This window comes from Diceros bicornis, chromosome 14, assembly GCF_020826845.1.
Source record: "Diceros bicornis minor isolate mBicDic1 chromosome 14, mDicBic1.mat.cur, whole genome shotgun sequence".
Classification (NCBI taxonomy): domain Eukaryota; kingdom Metazoa; phylum Chordata; class Mammalia; order Perissodactyla; family Rhinocerotidae; genus Diceros; species Diceros bicornis.
In genome coordinates, this window is record NC_080753.1 from 2,434,759 (window position 1) to 2,460,440 (window position 25,682).

The 25,682-nt window shown below is 41.0% G+C and overlaps 1 protein-coding gene across 1 annotated transcript in view; it reads right to left on the reverse strand.

Annotated features, from left to right (window-relative positions):
* Window positions 1-25,682, reverse strand: part of COL19A1 (collagen type XIX alpha 1 chain) — a 297,565-nt gene that overhangs the window by 23,120 nt on the left and 248,763 nt on the right. Inside the window, exons 34-43 of the mRNA XM_058553922.1 lie at window positions 21,994-22,047; window positions 20,532-20,585; window positions 18,252-18,296; window positions 16,228-16,278; window positions 16,099-16,143; window positions 15,612-15,638; window positions 12,299-12,352; window positions 6,337-6,381; window positions 3,345-3,389; window positions 3,179-3,241 (exon numbers count right to left, since the gene is read on the reverse strand). Of these exons, the coding sequence (XP_058409905.1) occupies window positions 3,179-3,241; window positions 3,345-3,389; window positions 6,337-6,381; window positions 12,299-12,352; window positions 15,612-15,638; window positions 16,099-16,143; window positions 16,228-16,278; window positions 18,252-18,296; window positions 20,532-20,585; window positions 21,994-22,047 (483 nt within the window). The remainder of the gene's footprint in view (window positions 1-3,178; window positions 3,242-3,344; window positions 3,390-6,336; window positions 6,382-12,298; window positions 12,353-15,611; window positions 15,639-16,098; window positions 16,144-16,227; window positions 16,279-18,251; window positions 18,297-20,531; window positions 20,586-21,993; window positions 22,048-25,682) is intronic.

Sequence of the window (25,682 nt, forward strand, 5' to 3'; positions counted from 1 at the left end):
TGTAATTCATGTCTTTGGTAACAATGTAAGAACAGAAATAAGCCGATAGTTTTTTTTGTCTCTTGTAATTCATCAAAGACATGTGTGTTCTCTTTTGTATATGAAGGTGTTACTAAACTTGCTTTCCATAGGCGAGTCCTGCAGTCAGAGATTTTTACAATAACCTGTATGTATCTGCCTCTCTCTCCCCCCATCTCACTTATCTAGAAGAACCCCATTCCTGGATCTAACCAACTTACTGTCTACTGAACATCGGCACCTGAGCAGCTGACTGTGGTTGAGGAAAACCCTGTGTCATTGCTCACTTGCTCCAATCTAAACGTTCGATGGCAGACTACAAGCAGCCCTCCGCATTACCAGCCACTCTTCTGTATTTCCTTCTCTCCAAAAGTACTCTTTCACCTATTTTCCTGTCTCTTTAAACCTCCAGCATCACACCCCTCTCCTCACGCTCAGCCGATGACCTCGATTCTTCTTCCTCTGAGAAAATAAACAGGAGAGAACCACCTCACCTTGCCTCCACCAGGTCCACTAACCCACATGCACTTCTGCCTTCCTCCCTCCCATTGAGAAGGATGAACTGCCCCATTCCTTGTTGAGACCAATTTCCACTGTGAGTGGAATACCAGTCTCCTCTGCCTCCTCAAACTTATAGCCACTCTCTTGTACCATCAAAATTTCCCCTCTCATCTGGATCCTTCTTATCAAGAAACTGATGTGTGTAATCTCTCCCGCCAAAGACCTCCACATTTCTAAATCCAGTGGGGAATGATCAGCTCTCAGGTTACTTACCTGTATGTTTCTCACTCCTTTCTCTTAAAATGCTTAGTTCCTTGACATCTGGAAACCTCATTTGCCTGGTTTTCTTCATATCTCATTGGCTGCACCTTCTCTGTCCTGTTGCTGGGTCTTCTTCCTAACGGTTGAAGTGCTCTCTCCCCTTCCCTATCCACAGGGACTCCAACTGACCCAGGCTTGGGTTTAAATACCCAAATCCTTCTCTCCAGTCCTGGCCTCTCCACTAATTCCAGACGCTTATCCACTGCTCACTTGACATTTCCACCTGGATATCTACTAGTGCTTCCAGATGAACGTGTCCAAAACAGAGAACTCTTGATTTTCCCTCCCAATCCACCCTCCTCCAGTCTTTCCCATCTCACCAAATGCCCTACTCTCGAGTAACTGCTCAGACCCCAAACCACAGCTTCGATTTGTCTCTCCCTCACACTCCACATCCGGTCCATCAGCAGGTCTTGTTGGCTGTCCCTTCAATGTGCATCCTAAATTCTCCTACTCTCATGACGTCCCTGCTCCCACCATCGTTGTCTCTCATGGGCATTATGGCGGTGCCTCCTTACTGTTCTGTCTGCTCTCACCCTCTGCTCTCCACACAACAGTCAGAGTGATCCTTTAAAATGCAGTCCAATTGTTTTCCTTCTCTGCTACAAACGCTCCAATGAAATCCAAACTCCATTCATGGCATAGAAGTTCCTTGTGCCTGGCCACTGCTGACCTCCCCCTCAGTGTCTTTCCCACTCTTCTTTAGCTTAGTTCATTCTTGACTTCATGCCTTTTGCTGTTCCTACAACACACCAGGCTCTACTAGCCATTTCTTTTACTTGAAACAAGAAACTCTAACCTCCCTATGGCTTGATCTCTCACTTCATGCAGGATTTGCTCAAATGGCATGCCTTTTTTTTTTTTTTTTTTTGCTGAGGAAGATTCGCCCTGAGCTAACATCTGTGCCAATCCTCCTCTACTTTTCTTTGTATGTGGGACACCGCCACAGCACGGCTGGTGAGTGGTCTAGGTCCACGCCCGGGATCCAAACCCATGAACCTGGGCTGCCAAAGCAGAGCGCATGCAACTTGAACCACCCAGCCACGGGGCGAGGCCCTGGCATGTCTTTTTTGACAGCCCTATTTAAATGCTATGTAGACGTCACCTACTCAGATCTTCTTCTACCTGAAATTGTGTGTGTGTATTTATTTGCTTGTTGTCTGTGTCCCTACACTAGAATGTAAACCCCAGGAGTTTCTGGCACCCAGAACAGCACCCAGCACGTAATAGGTGCTTAGAAATACTTGGGGAATGAACAAATCACTTTTTGCACAGTCTCTGGGAGCCCGAAGGCAAGCATTTACGAGACGGCTTACAGGGGCTGGGAATGGGGAGTTGGTAAGAGGAGGTAAAGGGGAGGCAGGAATGGGAGTAGTATTTACTGAGCAGCCCCCACGGCCACACTGGAGATGCTCACCATGTTGTGCGACTTCAGTGCCTCACAGAACGCTCTGAGTCACAACCCAAACCCAGATCTTGCAGACTCTAAAGTGCTGATGCTTCCCGTTATCTTGCATTGCCTTCTCCAGGGGATGGTGGCCAGGGAATGCCTGACCCTGAAGGTTTCCCAGACACTAAACCAACTGCGTGAACTCCGTGCTGCTAGTTCACCTTCAGTCCCCTCTTTTCCTCACAGCACCCCTTCCCATGCAACCACGGCAAACACAAGCCATGGGGGCAGTGACTTTCTATAAAGAGTAAACCTGAGGTTTGGGCACGTCTTTTTCATCTTTATATCCCCTACCTCGGGGCCTAGCACACCCCTAGCAAACGGCAGGGACCGGACGAATAGATGTTGAACTGAATTGAATTAGTAGGAATGATTGTTACAATGTTGCATCAAGACTATATATCAATAGCTAAGAGCTCTTTTAGGACACAGGGGATGACATATGTGGCAGCAGTGATTTATGAAAGTGTAAGAACAGGGCTCATAAATAAAGGAGGGAATCTGAGAAAATAGCTTCTACTTTATTCTTTAGCTTAAAACACAAGTGTTATATCTGTGAGTCTTCAGTTTCTTTGTATTTTAGGATGTGATAGCCATTTTATTTTTTAACTCCAATGAGAACATTAGACTTAAGAAATAATGAGTCTAATTTTCTGACACTTAACAAAAAATCTCACCCTTCTCACCTTTGTTTAAGACATAAAGACCCCTCATAGAGAGCTAGGACACTCAGCGAGAAGCACACCCCAAAACTCCATTTGCAGAATCTGCTCTTACTTCCTTGGAAACTACTTATTCAAATCTCAGATTTTCCGAGGAGATAGGCAAAGAGGGAATACTTAGAACATTTCTCAAACTGGAAAATTTTAAGTAGTAAAAAGTACTTACTGGCTTTCCTGAGGGTCCTTCCGGTCCAGGGAAACCTATATCTCCAACAGGTCCTCTCTCACCCTGTGGACACGGCCACAGACGGACATTAGTTGCCAAGAAGAGCTTCAAAACTGCACGCAGGACCACACAAGTACAACTATTACATAAGTCACTGGCAACTCACCGGTTCCCCTGGAGCTCCTGGGGGCCCCGGGGCTCCAGGTTTTCCCTGGGAAATAAATCAAGGAGAAACGTTAAAAGCCGAATTACTGAATGATGCCACATGCTTCCCCTTCCCCCCGTGAGTTCACTGTGCTGCCAGGGCTGTGGCTTTCTACACTGAAGTGACATTCCTAAGGGGACAGGGTCCAGGGGACCCAGACCTGACTCTGCAGGCTCTAAGGTACAGACTGGAGAGCAGTTCTCTGTACATACGTGTGTAGGGCAGAGGGGAGGAGAATAGTTTTGAAAGTGTGAAACACTTTCAAAGTCCTCTTGTGCCTGTTTGACTGGCAGCTCTTCTTTAGTTTGGGGGGTGGGAGGGCACAGGGGTGTCAACGAGCTCCTGTCTACACTTGGAGTTTCATAAGAGAGTTTTTACGTTCATAGTAAGATAGCCTGAAAAAAGCATGTTTGATTTGAAAGGCCGTGTTTTGTTGAAAGGGAGAGGACAAGGTGGACTTGTTCCGATACACGTCAATAGATGTGTCCTGGAGGACTGACAACAGAAATCCTGGGGTGGAGAGACCACGGCGGGGACAAGAGAAAGATGGTCTAGCAGGGATTGCAAGTGGGGAAGCGCTGAAGGGTCCAGACCAGCCTGAAAGATGTTGCCTTTGAGAAGGAAGCGCCTCCTATTCCCTGGACCTCGAGTGGTAGGGAAAGACAAATAATAGGGGATGTAGGTTGGGACTGAGACCATAGGAACCCCAGGAGGGTGCGAGGGAATATGAAAAAGGAGGGCTTCCTCCCCCTTGCTGTTCAAAATTCTGCGGGGAGCCTCCTGCACAGGTTCAGGTGTGGTGAGTGGTGAACTAGGCGGACACAGGCCCGAGAGAGCATCCCTGGCCCCCGCAGCCTGTGTGTGCAAGTGGGAGCTCCTGAGGGTCCTGTGTGCCCGAGGTGGGGAGTGTGTTGGAGCTGAGAAAGCCAACGTCCAAAAGGGTCTTGGCATGGGACACGGGTGCAGAGTGCTCGGCCCTGAGATCTGAGACGAAGGATCAGGAACGTTGATAGCAGGCAGCAGCAATCCTGCAAGTCAGGTAGAACCTGGGGGAGCACACTGACCAGAGGCCCTGCACACAGCCAGCACTTACAGACACTTCCTCCTGTAGACCCAACGTGCCATTCCGGGAGGAAGGGGGAGAGGGGAGCCCTGGAGAGCCCTGCATAGCCCTAAATATACTGGAAAGGGATGGACTGACCTAGGAAGAGCAGGATGGGGCCCTTCGGTACTCAGCAGAGTGACCATGATGGGCCTGAGTAGGAGGGTTTCATCCCTGCTGTACAATCATCTTAAAAAAATCTTTTTATTGTGGTAAAATATACATAACATTAATCTACCATTTTTGCTATTTTTAAATGTACAATTCAGTGGCATTAAGTACATTCACAGTGTTGCGTGACCATCACCACTGTCTATATCCAGAATCTTTTAACCATTTTATTTTTCGAGCCACAGTAAGGTCCGGTTATCAAAAATTAAGTTGCATTTTTGATTACACAGTTGTATGTTTGCATTGCCATTTGCAACATTTTTACCCCTTCTCTATCTGTAACTGTCAATTAATCCTCTTAATTATGAGATAAGAAAACTACATTTTAAGTAAATCTATCAGATCTTAGACATCCAAATAGGTGGCAGGCGAGCCCCTTATTTCAATCATGCTGCATCCTTCAAAAATATCTTTGGAATTCTTCATTTGGATTGCCTTTGAGCCTGTCACTCATCTTTTAAATGCTTTCAATGGTTGCCAGTATTTTTTCTTCGCAAGTAGACTTAATCTAGGGTAATAGCCAAAAGTAATGTGTAGTCACTCCTGGGTGAATACAGTGGGAATTAAGCTTCATTACACCACGTGGAAACAAAAACGGTGTGATTATGGGGGGCAGGTTGTAAGGGGACTGAGGGCAACTCTGGAAACAGTTGCTAATATGTTGCGAAGAATGGTAGTGAGTCCAAGAGGGGGACTAAGGGGATTAAGTGTGAGCCAACTTTCAAGAAGGATAATTTCTTATATAAAAAATTCTGATGTGCTTGCTGAAGAAAATATTTTCTTGTTACCTTTACAATCATACTAATATTTAACTTGATCTAGAACAGCTAAATAAGGGGATGTCATCTCTATAAAGGATGGTTTCTATGGACTATGGATGGGTTTTTACTTTTTGTTTTTAGATTTAGCAACTAAATAGAGTGAAGTAAGTGGCTACCGGCCTTTTCAGGGATGGGGGTGGGGGGTGGTGGCAGGTGGCTCTGGCTGGTGTGGAGTGTCAGTAGATGTCAGCGGGTAGTGGTGGGTGGTGATGGTAGACCCCTGTCTTATCTTTCTCATGTTCCTGTGATTCAAGCGGGTGGTTTCCATTGACTTTCCTACCCTGGACCTACTCTGCAGGAGCACCCAGCAAGAGGATAAATGGGCTCGTATTCAGAAAGCATGACCACAAAATTTTAATTAGAGCATCATGAATGAATATCAGAATGATCCCTCCGGCTCAGAGAAATGATTTCAACCTTTCCTGGAGCACTTCCTATTCATTTGAAAAGACCTTGATGAGATTAAAGCATTTGACACCAGAGAGCAACAAAAATGATTGAGAGGATCGGAGGGCTAGTTTACGAGGTAACATTAGCAGCAATAAAGCTCTGCTAATAACACCGGGCTGAGGGAGAACTCAGCCTGACTGCAGCCTAATACAAAGAATTTGAAGTACATGTCTGAGGGTGAGAATTTTGTCTTCTGAGGATCAAGAAACCTTGAAATATGACAAGAATAGAGAAAGAAAACAAGCTTTTCAAAGCTGTGCTCATATCGTCACAAGTACCTGGCTCCCCAGGTAAGCGCAGGTTTCAGGAACCTTATGCCTCAGGAGTCAACATGCGCTCCCCAGTGTGGGTTGATTGTGGAGACAGAGCTGTTTACCTATAAAAATAATGTGAGATAAAATGGACTCACTGATATTCCGGCTATTCCTGGGGGTCCTGCTGGGCCTCGATCTCCCTGTTGGGATTTAAAAATAAAATTGCTACTTATAACAATATCTATAAAATCTTTACCTATAAAATTAATGCTCAAATAATCATTTGGATTTGGTAAAACTTTCCTTTGCAATTAATAAGCATTATCACTACCAGCTGGTGTGAAGCTAGAGGGTAGGTGGGAAAATAAAATGAGTAGCCAATTGAACCTGTTTAATGCTTTCTTTTCTTCATAAAGCTAAAGCAAATAATCTCAATGAAAACAAGCATTCATGTAATCATTTCTGTGACCTATTTTTAAGAGGACTCCACACATACCTACAGCTAAAATTAGTCAATATTTTTATTTCACATATTCAAAAGCAATTCATTACCACACTTAAAAGAGTAAGCACATTGAATGTCTTCTGAAAATCTTTCCCAATCTACTTGTCTCATTGGATGTAGGGTTAGAATAAAGCTATTTAGAACAAGGGATTTTGTAGTTCTCCTCATGAGGCCAATCAGAAGATCCCTTGAATTGCTCTGAACAGTAGAGTGACTCAACTCTTTTTCCAAAGGCAATGTGGTGTTTTAGATAAAGCTGACTATGCTAAAAATACTCTTGTTTATATAGGACAACAAAATGGCACTTTTTGTTGAGCAGAACCTACATTAAAAAACTTCATAACTTCACTCAGGGACATAAAAGAGGACTTGATTTAAATGGAGAGATACTTTTTGTTCTTGGAGGGCAAGACAATGTTGTAAAGGTGTCATTGCTACTCAAACTAATTTATAAATTTAATGCAATTCTTACAAAATTGCAGCTTGATCAAAGATACTAAAGTTCACTCAGAATAATAAATAAATGAGAGCATAAAAGAAAAATTAAAAGAAGGATAATAAGGAGATTAGCAATACCAATATTTAACCATATAAGAAAGTTATAACAAGGAGAATAATGGAAAATTGGCAGATTAAGCAGTATATCAATGCTACACAACAGAAACCTCAGAAATAGACCAACATTTATAATAGGATTTTAGTAAAGGAGGTATTATTCAACAAATAGTGATAATATTGAATAATTTCTTTGAAAAAAGTTTGATTCCTCCTTTACATTATACTCCATATAAATTCCATATAGATTATGTAAAAAGCAAAATAATATGAAGTATAAAAGAACCAGAAGAAAATATGTGACTATCTGATTTTGGTTGAGAATAAGAATAAAAGTCAGTTTGTGCATAAAAGCAAAACAAGAAATCATAAAGAGAAATAGTTTTATATTTGACTACCTAAAGTGTATATTTACATATACAGTAAGATTAAACATAAAAATGAAAGGCAAAGACCAACTAGGATAAAAACTCCAACATAAAGGATAGAAGTAATGTCTTTAATATATAAAGCATAGTTACAGTCAAATAGAAAAAGCACTAATAGAAAAGTGGGCAAATGATGTAAACAGGTAATTCTTGGTAGTTTCACTCTGCTCCTTTTAAATTACGAGATTTCGTATGCTTGAAATGAATATACTGGAATTTTTTATTCAATGGAAACATTTGCAAATCTGATAAAGATAGATGTTAAGAGGCTTTCTCGCTGACAAGATGGTCCTTCCAACATTCAGGTCTCTCAGTTCTTTGAACCACTCTCCTCTAGTGATCCAGTCTCTTATTTCCATAGTTATACCTGAGACCTTGTCAACAACAGTAACTGCATCCCCTCCATAATATCATGCAGTCCAAACTAGGACCACTATCTCCCACCATTCTAACTCACTCCCTTGAGTACCCTGGACTCCCAAAACTTTTGATGCCACCAAGACCTCCAATCCATCGACGGTACCAATTTTTCATTATCCTTCCCTCCCTGGATGGCCTCTCTCCTTTACTTATCGAGTTTAACCCCAGGGTCACTGGTTATAATGACTCCCTTGTGTACACATATCACTGACTCTCTTGCCCCATTCTTGCTCCTCATACTTACTTGTCAAAACTGAAACCTTGCTTAATCCAACTCCCCTCCTATTCTGTGCCTCCACCTGAGTATCTGTACATGGCTGGGGAAGATCTCGCTGACTGGTCTCACTTCAGTTCCTGACCATGAACCTCAAGGGGGTCCCTAGGGCTGTCTAGCCATCACACTCTGTGGAGGGGTCCCCTCTTCTAGAAGACCTTCTCTTTAAATCTCCAACCTATTCTTCCTACCTCACTTTCATATGATGACCTTACATTCTCCATCTCCGGGAAAATTTAAGCACCCAGGAAAGAACTTCTATACACTCCAACCAATTACTTTTCCCACATATCAGCACCTGCACCCCTGTCCTCTGTTTTCCCACCTGCTACCACAGATGAATCCAGGCTCCTTCTCTGAAGCCAAACTCTCCATTTATGCACTAGGTCCCCTTCCCTTGTAGCTTCTTAAGGATGTCATTCCAGCAATTCTCCTCTCTCCTCCTCTATCTTCACTCCCCTTCCCCTTTCTACTGGATCATTCCTTTAGCATACAAACATTCTGGTATTTCTATGGTCTTAAAATCCACTTTAATTAGCCTTGCCCTACTTCCTCCAGCAGCTACTAGCTCATTTCTTTGCTTTCCTTTACAGCAAAACTCCTTGAGCATGGTTTATACTGTATTTCCTGTCTCTAATTCTTTTTTTCTCATTCTCTCTTAAACCCATTCAAGTCCAGCAGTTGCTCCTACCAATATAGTGAAGTAGTAATAATTTATCTGGTGATACATGACCTCTATATTGCTAAGTCCAGTGATCAATACTTGACTATTCTACTTGACCCCATCCCCGTCATACTTGACCTATTTACAGTATTTGAGACAGGTGATCACTTCCTTCTCCTTGATACATTATCTTCACCAGGCTTCCAGGACACCAAGTTTTCCTCCTATCTCCCTGGTCACTTCATCTCAGTCTCCCTTGCTCAGTCCTCCTTTTCCTTCTGATCTCTGAATGCTGGAGGGCTCAGGGGACTGAAGGCTGAGTCCTTGATCCTCTTCTCTTTATAAAAAATCTACTGTAATTCCCTTGGTGACCATATCCAGTGTCCAGACATTAAGATAGCATCTATATGTTTATGACAACCAAATTTATATCTCCACTTAGACTCCTTTCTCAAGCTCCATACATACTGCCTACTTAATACCTCCACTTTGCTATCTAATAGATACTGCCAAATTTGGCCTCATGTCCAAAATTAAACTCCTGATCATCCTCACTCTCTCCAAATAGGCTCTGCCTATAGCTTTCCTCATTTCAGTTGATGACCACTCCATCATGACAGTTGCTCAGGTCAAAAACCTTGGTGACACCCTTGACTTCTCTTTATTCTCTCATACCCATATCCAACCAATCAGAAAATCCTGTTGGGAGCTAGGAGCTGTTGACTATATCTGATAAGTCAACAAAGAAATATACAAAATATACAAAGAACTCATACAACTCAATAGCAAAAAACCAAACGATCTGATTAAAAGTGGAAGATCTAAACAGACATTTTTCCAAAGAAGACATACAGATGGCCAACAGCTACATGAAAAGATGCTCAACATCATTAATCATCAGAGAAATGCAAATTAAAACCACAATGAGATCACCTCACACTTGTTAGGATGGCTATCATCAAAGACAGAAGAAATAACGAGTGTTGGCGAGGATGTGGGGGAAAGAGAACCCTGGTACACTGTTCGTGGGAATGTAAATTGGTGCAGCTATTATGGAAGATAGTACGAAGATTCCTCAAAAAGTTAAAAATAGAACTACTATATGATCTAGCAATCCCACTTCTGGGTATTTATCCAAAGAAAACAAAAACACTAACTTGAAAAGATACATGCACTCCCATGTTCATTGTAGTATTATTCACAATAGACAAGGTATGGAAGCAGCCTAAGTGTCTATTGATAGATGAATGGATAAAGAAATTGTGGTATATATATACAATGGAATATTACTCAGCCACAAGAAGAATGAAATCTTGCCGTTTGTGACAACATAGATGGACCTTGAGGGCATTATGCTAAGTGAAACAAGTGGGGCAGAGAAAGACAAATACATATGATCTCTCTTATATGTGGAATCTAAAAAAAGAAAAAAACAAACCAAGCTCACAGATAGAGAACAGATTGGTATTTGTTAGAGGCAGGGGGTGGGGAGGGTGGAGGGTGGAAAAATGAGTGAACTTTTATTTATTTTATTAGTTTAAATTTTAAAAAATGACAAAATACTAATAAGAAGTGGTGGTCACCCAAACTGTGAGACTTGTAATGGGATTGGTGAGAAGCAGCTGGCCTCTAGAGAGATCGAGCAGGTGAGATCTAGGGGACGGTAATGATTAAATCTATGTGGATGGTAGAGGAAAAGGAAAGTGAGGATTGTTATCTAGTGTTCTGAACTGAAATATAAGGTCAACAGTGATAGTCTTCAAAGATAGGGAACAACCGAATATGTAAAACAAGCTGGAATAGAGTGTGAGTAGGAAGGAAGGTCAGAGCTTGGACAAACTTCACTCTGAGGCACAAGTGGTCTGTTCAAGGGAAGTACCCTAGCAGCTTAACAAACACAGGTCTAGAATTCAAGGGAGAAATCTCAGCCAGAAATAGACATTTGGGACTCATCAGCATGAGATCGTCACTGAAGCCATTCCCTGGAGAGAATGCAGGGTGAGAAAGAAGGAGAATTAGACTTCTGAGGATTAGCAACATTTAAGGGCTTGGCTAAGGGGAAAAAAAAGAAAATCCTATTGGTTCTACCTTCCCAATGTATGCAGAATCTAGCTACTTCCTGTTTTCTCCCCATTTCCACTCTGATCTAAGCTGACATAACTCCCACCTGCATCCTGGGAACCGTCTTCTGACTGGCTTCCCCCACCCCACACTGCTCCCACCTTGCCATTGGGCTGTAGGCCCTGTCACTCTTCTCCTCAGAAACCACTCCTGGCTCCACACTCAGAGTGGAAGATAAAGTCCTTACAATGGCTGATAAGCCTATTTATTCATGTTTCTCAAACTATCTATGGTGAAGAAGCAGTTTACTTACTTATTTATTCATTTTCTTATACATCAGGAACCAAGATAAGGCTACAATGGCACGTTTGGATATCGTGGCCAAGTCAAGTTGCTAGACAGGTGTTTGAATGCTTCCTCTCAGTGTCTGCACTCCCCTCGCTACAGAACCCCCCCGAAGTACTGGCAGACCGGCTGGCCCTGTACTGGCCACCCTGAGCCCCGCTCTGCACGACCACAGGACGCGGCTGCTCCTCACCTCCCCCCGCCCGTCCACCTCACCTCCCACCGCTCTCCCCACACGCACGCCTCTGCTCTCCCTGCATGTGGTCAGAACGCTCACGTCTCAGGGCATTTAGACCTGCTGCTTCCTCTTTTTTTTCAGTTGTTCATATTTAACGTGTACAACTTGATGACTTGATATATGTATGCAGTGCAAAGTAATCACCGCAATCCAGCTAATTAACATCTCCGTCACCTCACAGGGTCACCATTTTGTTTTTTTTTTGGTGGTGAAAACTCTCAGCAAATTTCAAGTGTACTGCACATTTACCTTCTGTCATCTCCAGATCTCACGACGGCGTGGCTAGCTCCCCTTCGCCTCTTTCAAGTCTTTGCTCAGATCTTGCCTCCTCAGACCATGCTGTTTAAAGTCACCACTCTCTCTTCAGCACTCCTGGTGCTCCTTAACCTGCTCTACCTTTTCTTTCTTTCCATAGCAAGTACAAACAATATTATTTAGTTATTTATGTTTATTCTCTTATTTCTGTATCCCCTTCCTAGAAAATCAGTTCCAAGAGGGCAGAGATTTTTGTTGTTTTGTTCCCTTCTGGATCCCCAAACGTAAGCCAGCTGCTGGAATAACAGTAGGTGCTCAGTAAACGTTTCCAAATGTCGAATCAGTGAACGCATTTCTAACCTCTGTACTTACCTTTATACCTGGAAATCCTTCTAGTCCTGGCAACCCCATTGCACCAGGTTCTCCCTGTTAAATATGAATGTAAGAAATGCAGGAGTAACAATCAAAAGATTTTTTAAACATTGGTTTCAAAAGCAAAGATATTTTCTGCCCCAAAAATACTCCCTCAAGCATTCACAGGTAATGTGGCAAGTAAGTGGTATGCTCTGTTTTCAAGCATCTGTATTATTGCATTTGGTGTTTGGAACTAGTTTGAGAATAAAGCTTTTCTCTGGAGAAGTATGAGAGTATTTTCTGATTAATCGTTTTTATTCTGATTAAGGATCTAATCAGAACGAATCCCTCTAGTCAGTGATAACTCCAATTTCAATAAGAATTTGAAAGAAAGGCTAGGCTTTAATAAGATTTGCCAATTTGTGTGGTGCCTGGGGCTGCTAGAAAACCAGAGAAAAAGGCTAAACTCTTTAAGAGTAGACGGAGATGGACTCTCAAAGCAGAGTCCATCGTCCCTCCACGCTCTGCAGCTGGAGAAGCATTGTGTGCTTCAGAGGCTGTCCCCAGGAGCAGCACCTCCAGGGGTTCTGAAAGCCACTGCTCAAGCCGATGGGTCCCTGAGAGGAGACGGGTAAGCATTTCCATTCTTAAAAATCTTGTCCATATTCTAGTGGATAGGCCCAGGCTAACGAGAACCGATAGGTCCTCAGGAACACGTTTAGAAAAGTTAGGGCGATAGAAGCTGCTCACCTTGAACAAATAAACATTCGGGCTTCTAAAGCAAGGAGAGAAAGTGGGTAGTTGTTTGATACCTACTCGCTAATGAATTAATGTTAATATTCATGTTAACTGCAAAAATTTTCTTAGGACACTGGATGCTTTCAACATCATCACATAGAAAAGGGAGCTTCCAAATTTCATCAGCAAATATATTTGCTGCATAATTCTAATCTGCTTCAAAAATATTATCAACACTCTAACTTCCATTGTTATTTATGATATTGTCCTTATTACAGAATACAGAATAAAACATATGACTTGATACTTTTTATGCTTCAGAAATCTTTTTTAAATGTCCACTAATATGTAACCTGTCAATCGTAAAAAAAAAAGATGTTCAGATTCTATTCTGCGCAAAGCTCTATAAAAGAGATTCTGGGTTATTGACAAAGGAAATAAGCTCTTTGATTTTCTTTGTTTACATTCTCAACAATCCTTAGGACAGAGGAAGGTGCTCAACCAACCAATCAATATTTGTTTAAAAGTAGCTAATAATTAAATATTTAATTGAAAGCCACTTATAAATTGAATACCAAAGGAATGAAATGGAGCACCTCAGAAGATAGTAAATTCAATTAAGGGCAATTTCATCTAAAAAGGTTTACCGAGCAGATTAGAAACAGCTGCACAGATCTTGCGTCATAGGAGTTGGAGGATACTGGAAGAGTAAACTTTCCTCAGCCACCTCACCATGACTTTCCCATTTTCTACTCTGTGACCTATAATGGAGTTGCATGGTGGTGTTGACATAGAGCCCAAAAGAATAATTTCAAAGTTTTATCTAAGATAAACCTGAAGGTTTACACAGTGTTTAATTTCATGATTCCACATTTCTGGTTTGTGCTTCATCCACTTAATTCACATCTCTAAAATCAAGAAACATCCTTCAATTAGTTTTTTTTTTAATATAATTTTATTTATTTATTTTTCCCCCAAAGCCCCAGTAGATAGTTGTATGTCATAGTTGCACATCCTTCTAGTTGCTGTATGTGGGACGTGGCCTCAGCATGGCCGGAGAAGCGGTGTGTCGGTGCGTGCCCAGGATCCGAACCTGGGGCCGCGAGTAGCAGAGCGCGCACACTTAACCGCTAAGCCACGGGGCCGGCCCCTTCAATTAGTTTTTATTCTTTATGTTTTGTTGCAGCTAAGAAATTTGAAGCCTAATCTCTTCAAATTCAACTCAAATCTGTCTACATTTTTGTTGTCATTCACTTTCCAGTCCAAGTGAATCATAATTTATCCTTTACTAGAATGCTTTTTAAAAAAGCTTCCTCATCTTAATCTGCAGTTATTAATGAAAACACTTGAACGTTCCAGAAAGTCAGTGAGAAGTCTAGGTGCCCTTACGTGACTCAGGCGGGATGTGTTGTTTGTGTGAGTGTTAGCAGGAAAGACCAGGAGGAAACTTTTATCAACAAGAGGAAAGCAGACTGAAATTAAAATGAAGGCTATTGTTGGTGAGAGCATAAAAAAGTTACAGATAAAGAAAGGGTGGCATGTGTAACAAGACAAAGGACACCTCTGAGTGACATATTTGAGGTTTGGAAAGTGCTATTAGTGGGTTGACATCATGCTTTTGGGGGAAAACAAATTGGCTTTTAATATATGTTGCTCAATAACAAAAAAATAAGCTCTTTAGTGCATCTACTTTGAAAATATATTTAGATGTAAAAGATTACTTTTTAGGGCTTTAGAGTTCTTTTGCTCACTTAAAATTTATTCATCTAGTTTTGCCAAACTGTACTGTCATGAAAGGGCCTTAAATTTTTTCACATGGCAATGGAAAGTAGTGTGAAAGTTTATTTCAGTTTCAGGTACATATGAGTTTTAAGTATACATGCAAAGGTTAAAAGGATATAAAGATGAAATATGAAGGATCGAACATATGCTTGAAAAGGACATGACAGGAAAAATTGCCAAGGAAAAAAGGGAATCTAATTGAATTTGGCAGAATTTTTACAGTGAACCTGCACGGGTGAAAGGATGCTTGAGAACAATCATCACCACTTGGGTGGCTGGAGGACAGGATGTCTCTCCGTGCTGTGTTAACCTCCTGATGCATTACTCCTAATCAGCAGGTTTATGACAGCACACCACATCTCCCACAGAATAATTGCCTAAGACACTGAAAGCAAATAAACAGGCTCTTTCTTCTTTTATAGGGGTGATGGCAGACATGTTAAGGAATTTCTTTCCGGTGAGTATTTCTCTTCCACAATCTACTTAACACTGAATCAATCATCAAAATAGTCCTATTAGAAGAAAGTGTCCCATTATTCAGGAGCTTTTCATGTGCCTTCCTCCGTCACAGGGTGATTTTTAAGACACACCGATGAAAAGAGACGCACGTCAAGGGCAGTGACAACATTAGGACTGATGCATCTTGAAAACGAAGAGCATGCTGCTGGCATGTCTTGGGTGGCCTGCCTGCCACCTTCAGCATGTTAACTGGCAAACATCTAAGAAGGCAGAGTGTCTTTGCCTGATGCTCTTCTTTCAAACTTTAATCAAGACATTTTTTAAAAGACACAAAATATGGGAATGTACATACCACTGGGCCAGGATCGCCTTTTGGGCCCTATAAGAAAACCATGGGAAGTCATTTTAAAAATAATGATTGAAGAAAAACTACAGAATAAGAAACATTTTTGTCCAATTTGCCTTAATACATACAAAAATATTTGCAAGTGTTGTTTTGCTACATTTGGATTTGGAGAATAAGACGAAGAAACAGAATTTGGTGGAACTCCCATGACAGTGATTGCTCGGACACTGATTGAGTTCTTAGATTTACAATGCTAAAAGTGACACCACTATGAAGAACGCTATTCTTCATTATTTGGCTGTGTACATTTTCTCAATTTTATTATAATTGGTTTCATTTATTTCCTCATGCATAAAATTTTGGTTATACTTGTAACGTGTAATTTTCAGTGTTCTTAGGAGGTTTTTCTTTTTGTGTGTGTGTGTGTGTGTGTGTGTGTGTGGCTGTTCAGCTAAAGTATGAAAATATGCCCAGTGATAAAAAGTGTACTCACAGTGGGGCCGGGTGGCCCTGGATAACTGGGAACATTCACACCTCCCTTCAAAAAAAAGAAAACAGGTGAGAAGAATTTATAGTCATACATAACTGGAAAATTATTTTACGTAATTATAGAAGTAAATACCTGGATTTTATATAAACTGCTCATTCCGTTTCCTTCACTGAATGGCACACCCTTAGAACAGAAATGAGGTGTAGAATTATTCTTTTAAGTTAATAGGTAGCATTTTTACCTTTTATCTTTTTACCAAATGATATTTTTCCTATTCTATGTTAGAAAGTGGGTTTAATATTATAAGTAAAATAATACAATGTTTCCATTTTTAGCTTCTCAAAAGCAAATGTAGAGGAAAAAATGAAAAGGAGTGTGAGCTACACCTGGACGCACAGACGCTCTCAGTGGACTTGATTAATGTCCGGGTTTGAGAGATGAGACACTAATGCATTCAGGGGAAAATATTATTTGCTCATTAAAATTCGGCTTCTGAATTGCCAATTTATGCTAACTGTTTACAGCCCGCTGACCTGCAGGCTACAACGTGGCAGTGCTGATGAAGATGTGAATGGGGAACAATTTTTTCCCAGTCTCTTCATGCTAAATAGAAAATCAGAGTAAATAGAGGAGATGGTGTTACTTACAACCTGTGTGGATATTTCTACAAAAACATATTCTTTAGAACAACAGGGAACAAGAACTTCCTAATAAAATTGACCTGTGGATGGAAAGTCCCAGAGTAGCTAACACTTAAAGAGAACTCATTGGAGAGTATTTAAAAATCACACATTTTGGCACGCAGGAAAAATTTGCATATGAAAATTTTAGTTAGGATCTTTTATTCTTCTTTTAAAAACTTCCCATAGAATCAATAATCTGCATTTTCCTTCTTGTGATTTCCACGTTTCAGCTGCAAAATTGACGGAGCCATCATTTCACTGCTTTTGGACAATGGCGGCCAGCGGTGCTCAGTGAACATGATCTGCACGCATCTTCAAAACACTAGTGATGGAGGGAAAACACTCCATTCATTGACCCCTTTGTTGTTCCACTCGCTCATCTGACGATTGCTGAATGTCTGCTATATTTGAGTTTGCTGGGTCCTGGAGAGATGAAGGATGCTTTTGTCCGAGATTTCCAGGGGAGGTTTCCCAGACAAGACAACATTTAATCTGCCTTGAAGAATACATAGTTTTTGGAGAATTCAGGAGGAAGAGGAAGATTCCTTAAGTCCATTGTAAAATACAGATCCCTTTCGTGAGCTCATGTTATATTTTGCTGTTCTGTCAGCTGGGGAGGGAGTGCATTTTAGGATTTGAGTCCCAAATGCTTTCTGCCCTGCTTCCTTGTCAAGGGAGAAGGTGAGTAAACAAAATGAAGAACAGGTTTAGGAAAACAGAGTGCAAATCTTTTCGTTTATGTGTGCAAAACATGCGATGCACACAGACTAATCACGTATCTTTGTTGTCTTTAGAAAGTCAGACAAATTCTGTCCCTTCTTGCTTGAGTTTGGCTTCTTCAACTATTCCTATGAGGCAGAGTGGAAGAGAACATTTGGCCTGGATGGAAGCTCTGCTGCGATTTGAGTGTGGCCCCACATGAGGGCAGACTTGCCACGGAGAGATGGAGCTCTCTTCTCCACAGCCTCCCAAAGTGCACGTCTCAACTGTGAGCATGAAAACATCCATGGCTCTTATACGTTTTATTCACTGGTGCTACAGAAATAGAATCTCCTTGCCTCTCAGACATCATGGATGGTAATGAACACATACAGCATAATACCATATTTTGTATTAACTCCCAGTGCCGGAAGGGATCGCTTTCTAAAACTTCTCTCTTTTCTGTGAATGAGGCTCATTGAGGTTAAATGCCTTTCCCAGGGTCCCCCAGGGAGGAAGTGGCGGTGGGCGGATAACAAACCCAGGTGTCCTGAGTCCACAGTAGGGGGGCCACAGTATACTCAGATGTGCACATCAAAGCTGAGCTAAAGGGGAGAAATCAGGCCTTCCCAAAGCTCCCTCGGTTGTCAATCATACTTACACATAAAACGCAGATGACTTATCTTTGAGAACATCTAGATGTAGTCTGACCTCTGAATTATAAAAGTCTCAAGGAGACATCTGAATTTAAGTTCTAAACCTGAAACAACTCACAGGCGGTCCAGGTGGTCCAGGTCTCCCAGGGGGTCCCTCGCTGCCCTGCAAGGGATATACAGACCAAAATCAATGGCTTAGACATTTCCGCCCCAGGTTTGTGGACCAGAGTGTGCTTGCTCAAGAGTGTGTTCTGAAATCAATATGACCCGTCGTTTTGTTTCGGCCTTGCAAAGTCTTATGCAGCTTGGCTTTCTCTTAACCTGGGGAAATACATTTCTAGACCACAGGAAGGGTAAACGCCTTTTCTCGTGCCCATTCAGATTCTCACTGTGTGAGCCCAGGGATGAAGCTTATTTCTAGATGGAGCCAGGCAACCCATGTGATCATGTCCTGGACTTCAAGTGCAGCTGGAGGACTCTCCCCAAGGGGGGTGCAGACCAGAGTCTCTGCAAGCCGGGGGCAGGCTCTGGGACACGGCTCTCCAGGTCAGCCCCTCACTGCTCGCCTCACCTCCACCATTTCATTTTCTGAGAACCAGAGGGGCCACCCACACAACTTGATCAGAGTAGAAAATCACACCCTGTGTGGTGTCTGCAGGAGGAGAGACTTCTTTCACTTCCTAAGTTAATACTAGACTTTATAGTCCAGTCAGGCACGTCTGCTGGACAGAAGGGACGGTGGGTCAACACTGTTTAAGGGAAATGTTCTACACACAATTGAAACAGCCTCAGACGTTCTGCTGACAGGAGAGGCAGACTGAAAATGGAATTTGTGAAAAATGAATTCAAATTGAAACTTTACAAATGGATTTCACTTTTATTTTTGTAAAACACAGACAGCTTATTGGTCCACAGTAAGCGGAGGGGCTATAGTCCCCTTGGTGCCTTGACCAGTTCTCTCTGTAACTGCTTTTCCTTTAGAATAATAGCCTCATAAAACCTTCTAAGTCCCTCAATATCGGGGGCAATGGCAAGAAAATGGTTAGCTAAAAAAGAATCCAGAGAGAGTAAAATTCCTACTTATAATGACCAAGAATTTCAAGAGATTTCAGTCCATTTCCATAAATTCGATGAAAGATTTCATTCCAATCTCCCCATTTTTTCAGTAATAAAAGAAAGTACCAAAACACCTTTTGTTTATATCTTTATCAATAAAAATAAACTGTAAAGTTTTTCTTGCAATGTGTCTGCCTGAGAATGAGTGACAACGAGTGTATTGTATCTTTTTGCGAAGTACTTTGATGGTGGCTCTCTCTCTAAGACATGTCACATTCTGTTGACTGCTGGCATGTCCCTCAGAGAATTATGTCACAGTTCTCACGAACTATGAGAGGACAATAAACAAGGAAAAATGTGTGCCTACTGAAAAGACATTTTTTTCCTGGTACAATTAAACGTCATATTTTCACCCTTGCTTGTGCCCCAAAGCTCATCTCAGTGTGGAATTCCCATTAACTTCAAAAGGCAAATCTCTGAGTGAATAATTTCCATACAGAACAGAGAAAAAAGGCTGGTGGGGTTGGGCAAGCTCCTTGGGACACCATCAGAAAAAAATGTGCTGAGACTATCCAGAATAAGCACATTGTTTCCTTTCCGAGTTTTTGAGATTCCTCCACTCCTTGATGTCATGACGCCCCACTCTGATCAGCTCTGAGTGGAAGCTGCTCGAGTGGCTCACGTGGACTCTGGATTCTTATTTCTGTAATCTGAATAGCTAGTTTTATTTCACTCATTTGCTGCCTCTGTCTGGACTCACATCGTGGGCCAATCTAGATCCTACACCGGGTAAATATGTGGAGCCCTGTGGTCTTCCTGTTTGAGACCCCTCTGCTGCTGGTCATCCCTTCTGACCACAGCAACCCATCTGCCCAATCAACTGGACTCCCTAGGAGACAAATTATCCTGGTTCCTTAGGGAATTTCCCCTATGGCCCTCAAAGAACAGAACTTCCAGATTTTCTCAGTTATGGAATCCTGGTCCTGGTAGCCAGCATGCTGTCTGGAGCCTTGGCACCTGTGGCCGGAACTTCCCGCCACCTTACCTGCACCTGTTCAGGAGGCCTCCCCCACCCCATCCTTCCACAGAGCTAGATGTCAAGGACCCTGGATCCAGTTTGGACGACTTCTTTATGGCACCAGTGTTCTAGTCATCCTTCTCTTCCTATATTCAGACCAATTTCTGGACATATGTCCTTCCAAGCCCACCACCAGAATAGCCATTCCCGGACATCATTCCTACTTTCAGGAATTTTGATTTTAGGGATCTCTCTGCAAATGGTCTCACCCTGCCCCTACCCCAAGCCCAAATTTGGACAGTAAGTGAGGCTTTTCCTCTGCACCTTTTCACCCTTCACTCCTGTGGGACCGGGATGCCCAGTTCTTCCCAACAAGCCCTGTAAAACACAAAACGAAGTTTGTTATGGAAACAACAACTAAATGGCCACAGGGTGTTGGAAGTTGGTTACTAAAACTGATACAGTTTGAAGGTCATTTGATCCTAATTAAATCAGTCCTACAAGCTTATATTTCTTCAGGCTCATACAGCAGCTGTATCCTGCTGATAAGCCCTTGGAAGGGTAAAATTTGTATTTGTGGTCGCGTTTTCACCTTGGCCAACCACATTTAATGACCTTAATTAGAACCTTTTGATACATTTAAGAATTTAGCCTTGCTGTTTAAATGGCAATTTACATAATATTATGCCTTTCTAAATGAGCTATAATTCTGGTAGCGATCAACTTCTTAAATACTCCAAGACACGGCAGAATTAACAATGCGCCTATTGAGTTATGCACTCTGCATTTTACCAATGGAAAATAAAATTCAATTTTAATTCTTCTTTGAGAATAGAGTTAGCTATAAAATTTTCACGGTTCCTTTCACAACCCTTCCTCTTAACTTTTAATTTTAGTGTAGAATTTAAAGCCAGGTTTGTTTTACCTGAGTGTGGTAAAAGCATAAATGGTAAAATTTTAATTACGGCAAATCTATGATTCAAAACATTAGGGAACATGATTGCATTCCTCCTTGTGTGGTAAACACTATTTACATAGGAACTCTAAGCAGGGAAGTGTTCGAGAAGGTGAGACTTGAGTCGAGCTGCTAGATTTAGCAAACAAAAATACAATATTGGGGACACACTTATGCTAAAAAATTATTTATTTATATGAAATTCAAATTTAACTGCATGTCCTGTATTTTAACTGGCAGCCCTAAACTTGAGCTCCACTTTAATGAGAGATTGGGTTTAGCAGTTGGGAAGAAAAAAAGATTCTGTTTTAGGAAAACAGGATAACCAAAACAACAACCATGACGTCGTGTTTGTGGGACAGTGAAAAAAACGTGCTGACTAAAGTAGAGGGCATTTTAATTCACAATAGGGACAAAAACAAATGGAATCTGATAATCCTTGACCCATTTTCTCCCTCTGGAAATAAATTCTTAGTTTATGGTGGCTAGAATGTAAGGGTGTAACCATCTGAATATCGTCCAAAGGTTAGTGCCAAAAAATTTTAACTGAAAAATAGAATGCTCTTTTACATCCAATCTCTGTTCAAATAGACTAGCTTAATTACAGACTGCTTTCTGGACCAGTAGAATTTTGATGACGTCTCCACGGCCCTGAGCAGCCTTCAGTAATACTGAGTGAAAATCTGAGGTGTGGGATGTTACTTTTCCAGGCAACAGCTGGATCATCTCCACAGAGGTACAGAGAGCTGAAGGCGATGAGGAACATCAGTTCACCTTGCATCCTCCCAGCAGATATGAACTGTGAGTAGAACAGCTTTAGCAAATACTTACAGGGGGTCCAGTTGGGCCAGGAGCACCTGTAATGCCTGGAATTCCTTGAAGACCCTAGAAGAGATAGTTCTACCATAAAATCTGTTATATCATTGGAAACAAGGCATTTTAGTTAATCAAATATTTTGACAATTGAAAGTTAAACATCTATATTAGCTAATCAAGGAACATGATATATGTCATATACAAATACCCATTTTAAAGGACAGTGAGCTAAAATACATGGAATTTGTAACACAATTGAACGTGTTTGGTGGTTCACAGAGCATTTCTGATCTCAGAGAGCCACCCCAACAACAACAGCATCATTGAGAATCTGCACTGCTAAAGCATGGAAATACAACTTCAGACTGGCAGAGTGCCATCAAAGAAATATATGATTACACTGTTTCATTCAGCTGGTGGAAAAATGGAATATGTTTCATGATATAATATTTAGTTTAGCTGGCTGGTTCCTTATAAGAAGAAATTTGGCCCATGGTGAATTTAAGTTTAGAACCCTTTAGTGGCTTAAACATAAAAGTGAATGGCTATGCCCTCCCTCTCCTCCTTGGATTTGTAGAATAACGCTAACTATACTGATAGGGTTTAAGATGCTGATACATTTATATATTCAAGGAAGAACTGGCAAGATTAACTGGCAACTTGTGTGATTAATTTTGTTCCTTTACCAAGTGTGTCAACAACAAAATATTAGTTATATAAGTAACATAAAATCCATAATATGAAATATTTTGCAATGATTAAAATCACGTTTCAGCAAACTATTAGAAAACATGGAAAAATAAAAGTTACAAAAGGTTACATAGAATAAGGTCCAAAGTATTAAAAAATTATAACTGCACTTCATAAAAGATGAGAATTATAGAGGTTCATAGTGTCTTATCTGGAAAGTTTAGTGTCATATGTGTTTCAGAATTCTGAGTTCTTTGATTCTTTATAAAGGTAACACAGTGCCCATGCTGGATGTTATGTAACACTCTCAGTGGCACCCGAGGCAGCACCCTCTAAAAAAACACAAATATTTCCGTAGCAAATGTATGATATTCTCGCTGAGTGGGCTAAATAGACCATATGAGTTCAGGTCAGATTTTGCTGCTAAAGGAATCTGCTGCAAACTTGGAGAAAACTTCCAGGGTTTTCAGAGGCTTTTGAATTTTGGAATTGTGCATGAGGGATTGTGGACCATAATATTAGTAACAACAGTCCTCCCTGAACAGTGCAAATAGGGATAACCTTAATCTTTTTGGTGCTTTTGTGTATTTCCTAGATTTTCTATAATGAACTCAGATGACTTCTATAACCAGAAAAATATACTTTTAAATACTCTTTTGTTATTTTAGATAACCATATCATGTTTCAAATTCCACACTGAATGGTTCCACTCTTTCAGGATTTAATTTTCTTTACTGAGTAATCTTTTTATATTGCCAAACCATTCATTGTTATAATAACTTTCCTTTACCTTTACCGTGATGAAATATGCATTTTTCTACACATTATAAATATTAGCTGACGTGACCGTGGTAAAATTACTGCATACTTATTTGTGAGACTTCTACAGGACCAAGGTTCTTTGCATCAATGGGATCAAGGACTAAGCTCTGCCAGGCCTTTCCGTCTAATGCCAAATGGGATTGATCATCTGTTACTTCAGGTTTTTTCATGTAATATGATGTGAAGAAACGCTGAAAAGAATCTCCTTGAACAGGCTGAAATTCCTCATGCAAGAAGGGTCTTGGGTAAAGTGTTATGCATGCTTGTGTTAAAGAATGTGGGCATGTTCCTTCTTCAAGATGACACCATCCCCACCGACAGTGCTGTGGTGTGAGTGTGTGTGTGTGTGTGTGCACGCATGTGCACGTGTGGGAGGTGCGCATTACCATGTTGTATTGGCTCTTTTTATTCCCCCACCATTAACTTGTTTACAGGGTTATAAGTGTAAAGGAAACAAATTTCCTTTGGGAATGGCACCTCTAGATGACTGGAGATTATAAATGCTATACCACAAATTGCTTTACCTCAAAATACTCACATTTCCATAAAATTCTCTCTATATGTACATGTATAAGATATGTGTGTCCATATATACTTTTTTTTGCTACTTTTAGTCTGAACACTGAATCAGTCTAGAGATGCTGAGTGAGTCTTTAGGTAGTCTAATTTATAAGCTTGGGACTCATTAACCTTTGATGACCACATTAAACTTTAAAATAAACCTCAGTCCAAAAATTAAAAAAAAAAATCACTCTCAGCAGTCTTGCTCTGAACAAGCTGAAATTTTGTAGTAAGGGTAAAAGTTACTATGGATGCATAAAGGGCAGTAAGATAATTTTAGGAGACAAGATGTCATTAAAGGAGACAAATACATATTAAAGAGGAGGATAGTCCATTCAGCATATAGTGCCAAACTGAAACACAAATTAAAATTTATTGTGTAGATATTTGGAGATCATTAGAGCTAAGTTCTCTCCCTGGTCTGATATTTTGATTTTGCACGTTCTAGCTCAGTTGTTACCAAGAATATTTACTTTCCATTGCTATAGCCTACGGCTGACAACATTCTTCATGTCCTATTGCTCAATCATTATCCTGGAACATTGCAGGAAGGCCTGCACTCCAAGCAGGAATTCACTCTGACTTTGGGAGGGGTCTGGGTTCCAGCAGCATCTGACAAGTCTCTACCTTGACTTGTGAAACATCTGCAAAAACTGTGGAGGATAACGTCACGTTTCTAAGAGCAATGAGCAACAGGCAGGTCCTCTCTGTGTGTTCCCAAACGGATTAAATTGAGGACATAATAGACAGAAGTCCTCAGAGAGATGGGTGCTCCTCTGTATCTTTTCTAGTAAGAGCAGACGTTTGAGATTTTGTACAATTAGATATCATGTACATATTAAAATAGTATAGTTGACTGGCCAGCTGAAAATTCCTATGTTCTTTGTGAAGGTTTTGTTTGCTTAAACAAATCAAGAAACTATAATATCAGGTGGTACCTGAGTCCAGGTAGCAGACAAGACGATACCCACTGCTTGCCCCTGTCTGAGAGGGAGAAGCTGCAGCAGCCCATCCCCCGCAAAAGGCCAACTGAGCTAGTAGGTTCTTCAGGTTTATTCATATTATCCACGTGATATGAAGAAAAAACTGAAGAATCTGCTTCTGAACTTGCTGGAATTCCCCATATAATAAGAGTTCTCCGCAAAATTTTGTGTACGCTGTGTTAAAGAATCTGTGCTTAAGAAAGAGCACACTAATATAGTGGAGGAATAATAATGGTGGACTGCAGTTCATCAAGAGAGCAAAACATCCTGTAGAATCAATAGAAATTAACTTCTAATAAATTTAACTTGGAGTCACTTATAAAAAACCTGAACTCCAATTACTTCCTTATTTTTCGTTATTACCTTCTCGATTACCTCTAAAGCCTACCTCTTGAATCCAGGCAGTTAAAAGCTGTTAGACTATTAAAATCAGATATTGTGCTTGTACTTTAGTGAAACTTGCTGTGGAGAGTGAAGAATCAAAATCTCAATAACTCTTATTTATTTTGAAAATAAAACACCTTTACTGTTTTATTTATGGATGAAAATAACTGTTACATTTCTTTGCTCTTCAATTTTTAACTTGGAAAGAAAACAAGCCAATCTTCATAGTTTTCTAGAACAGAGTCAATAGTAATTAAAAACAAT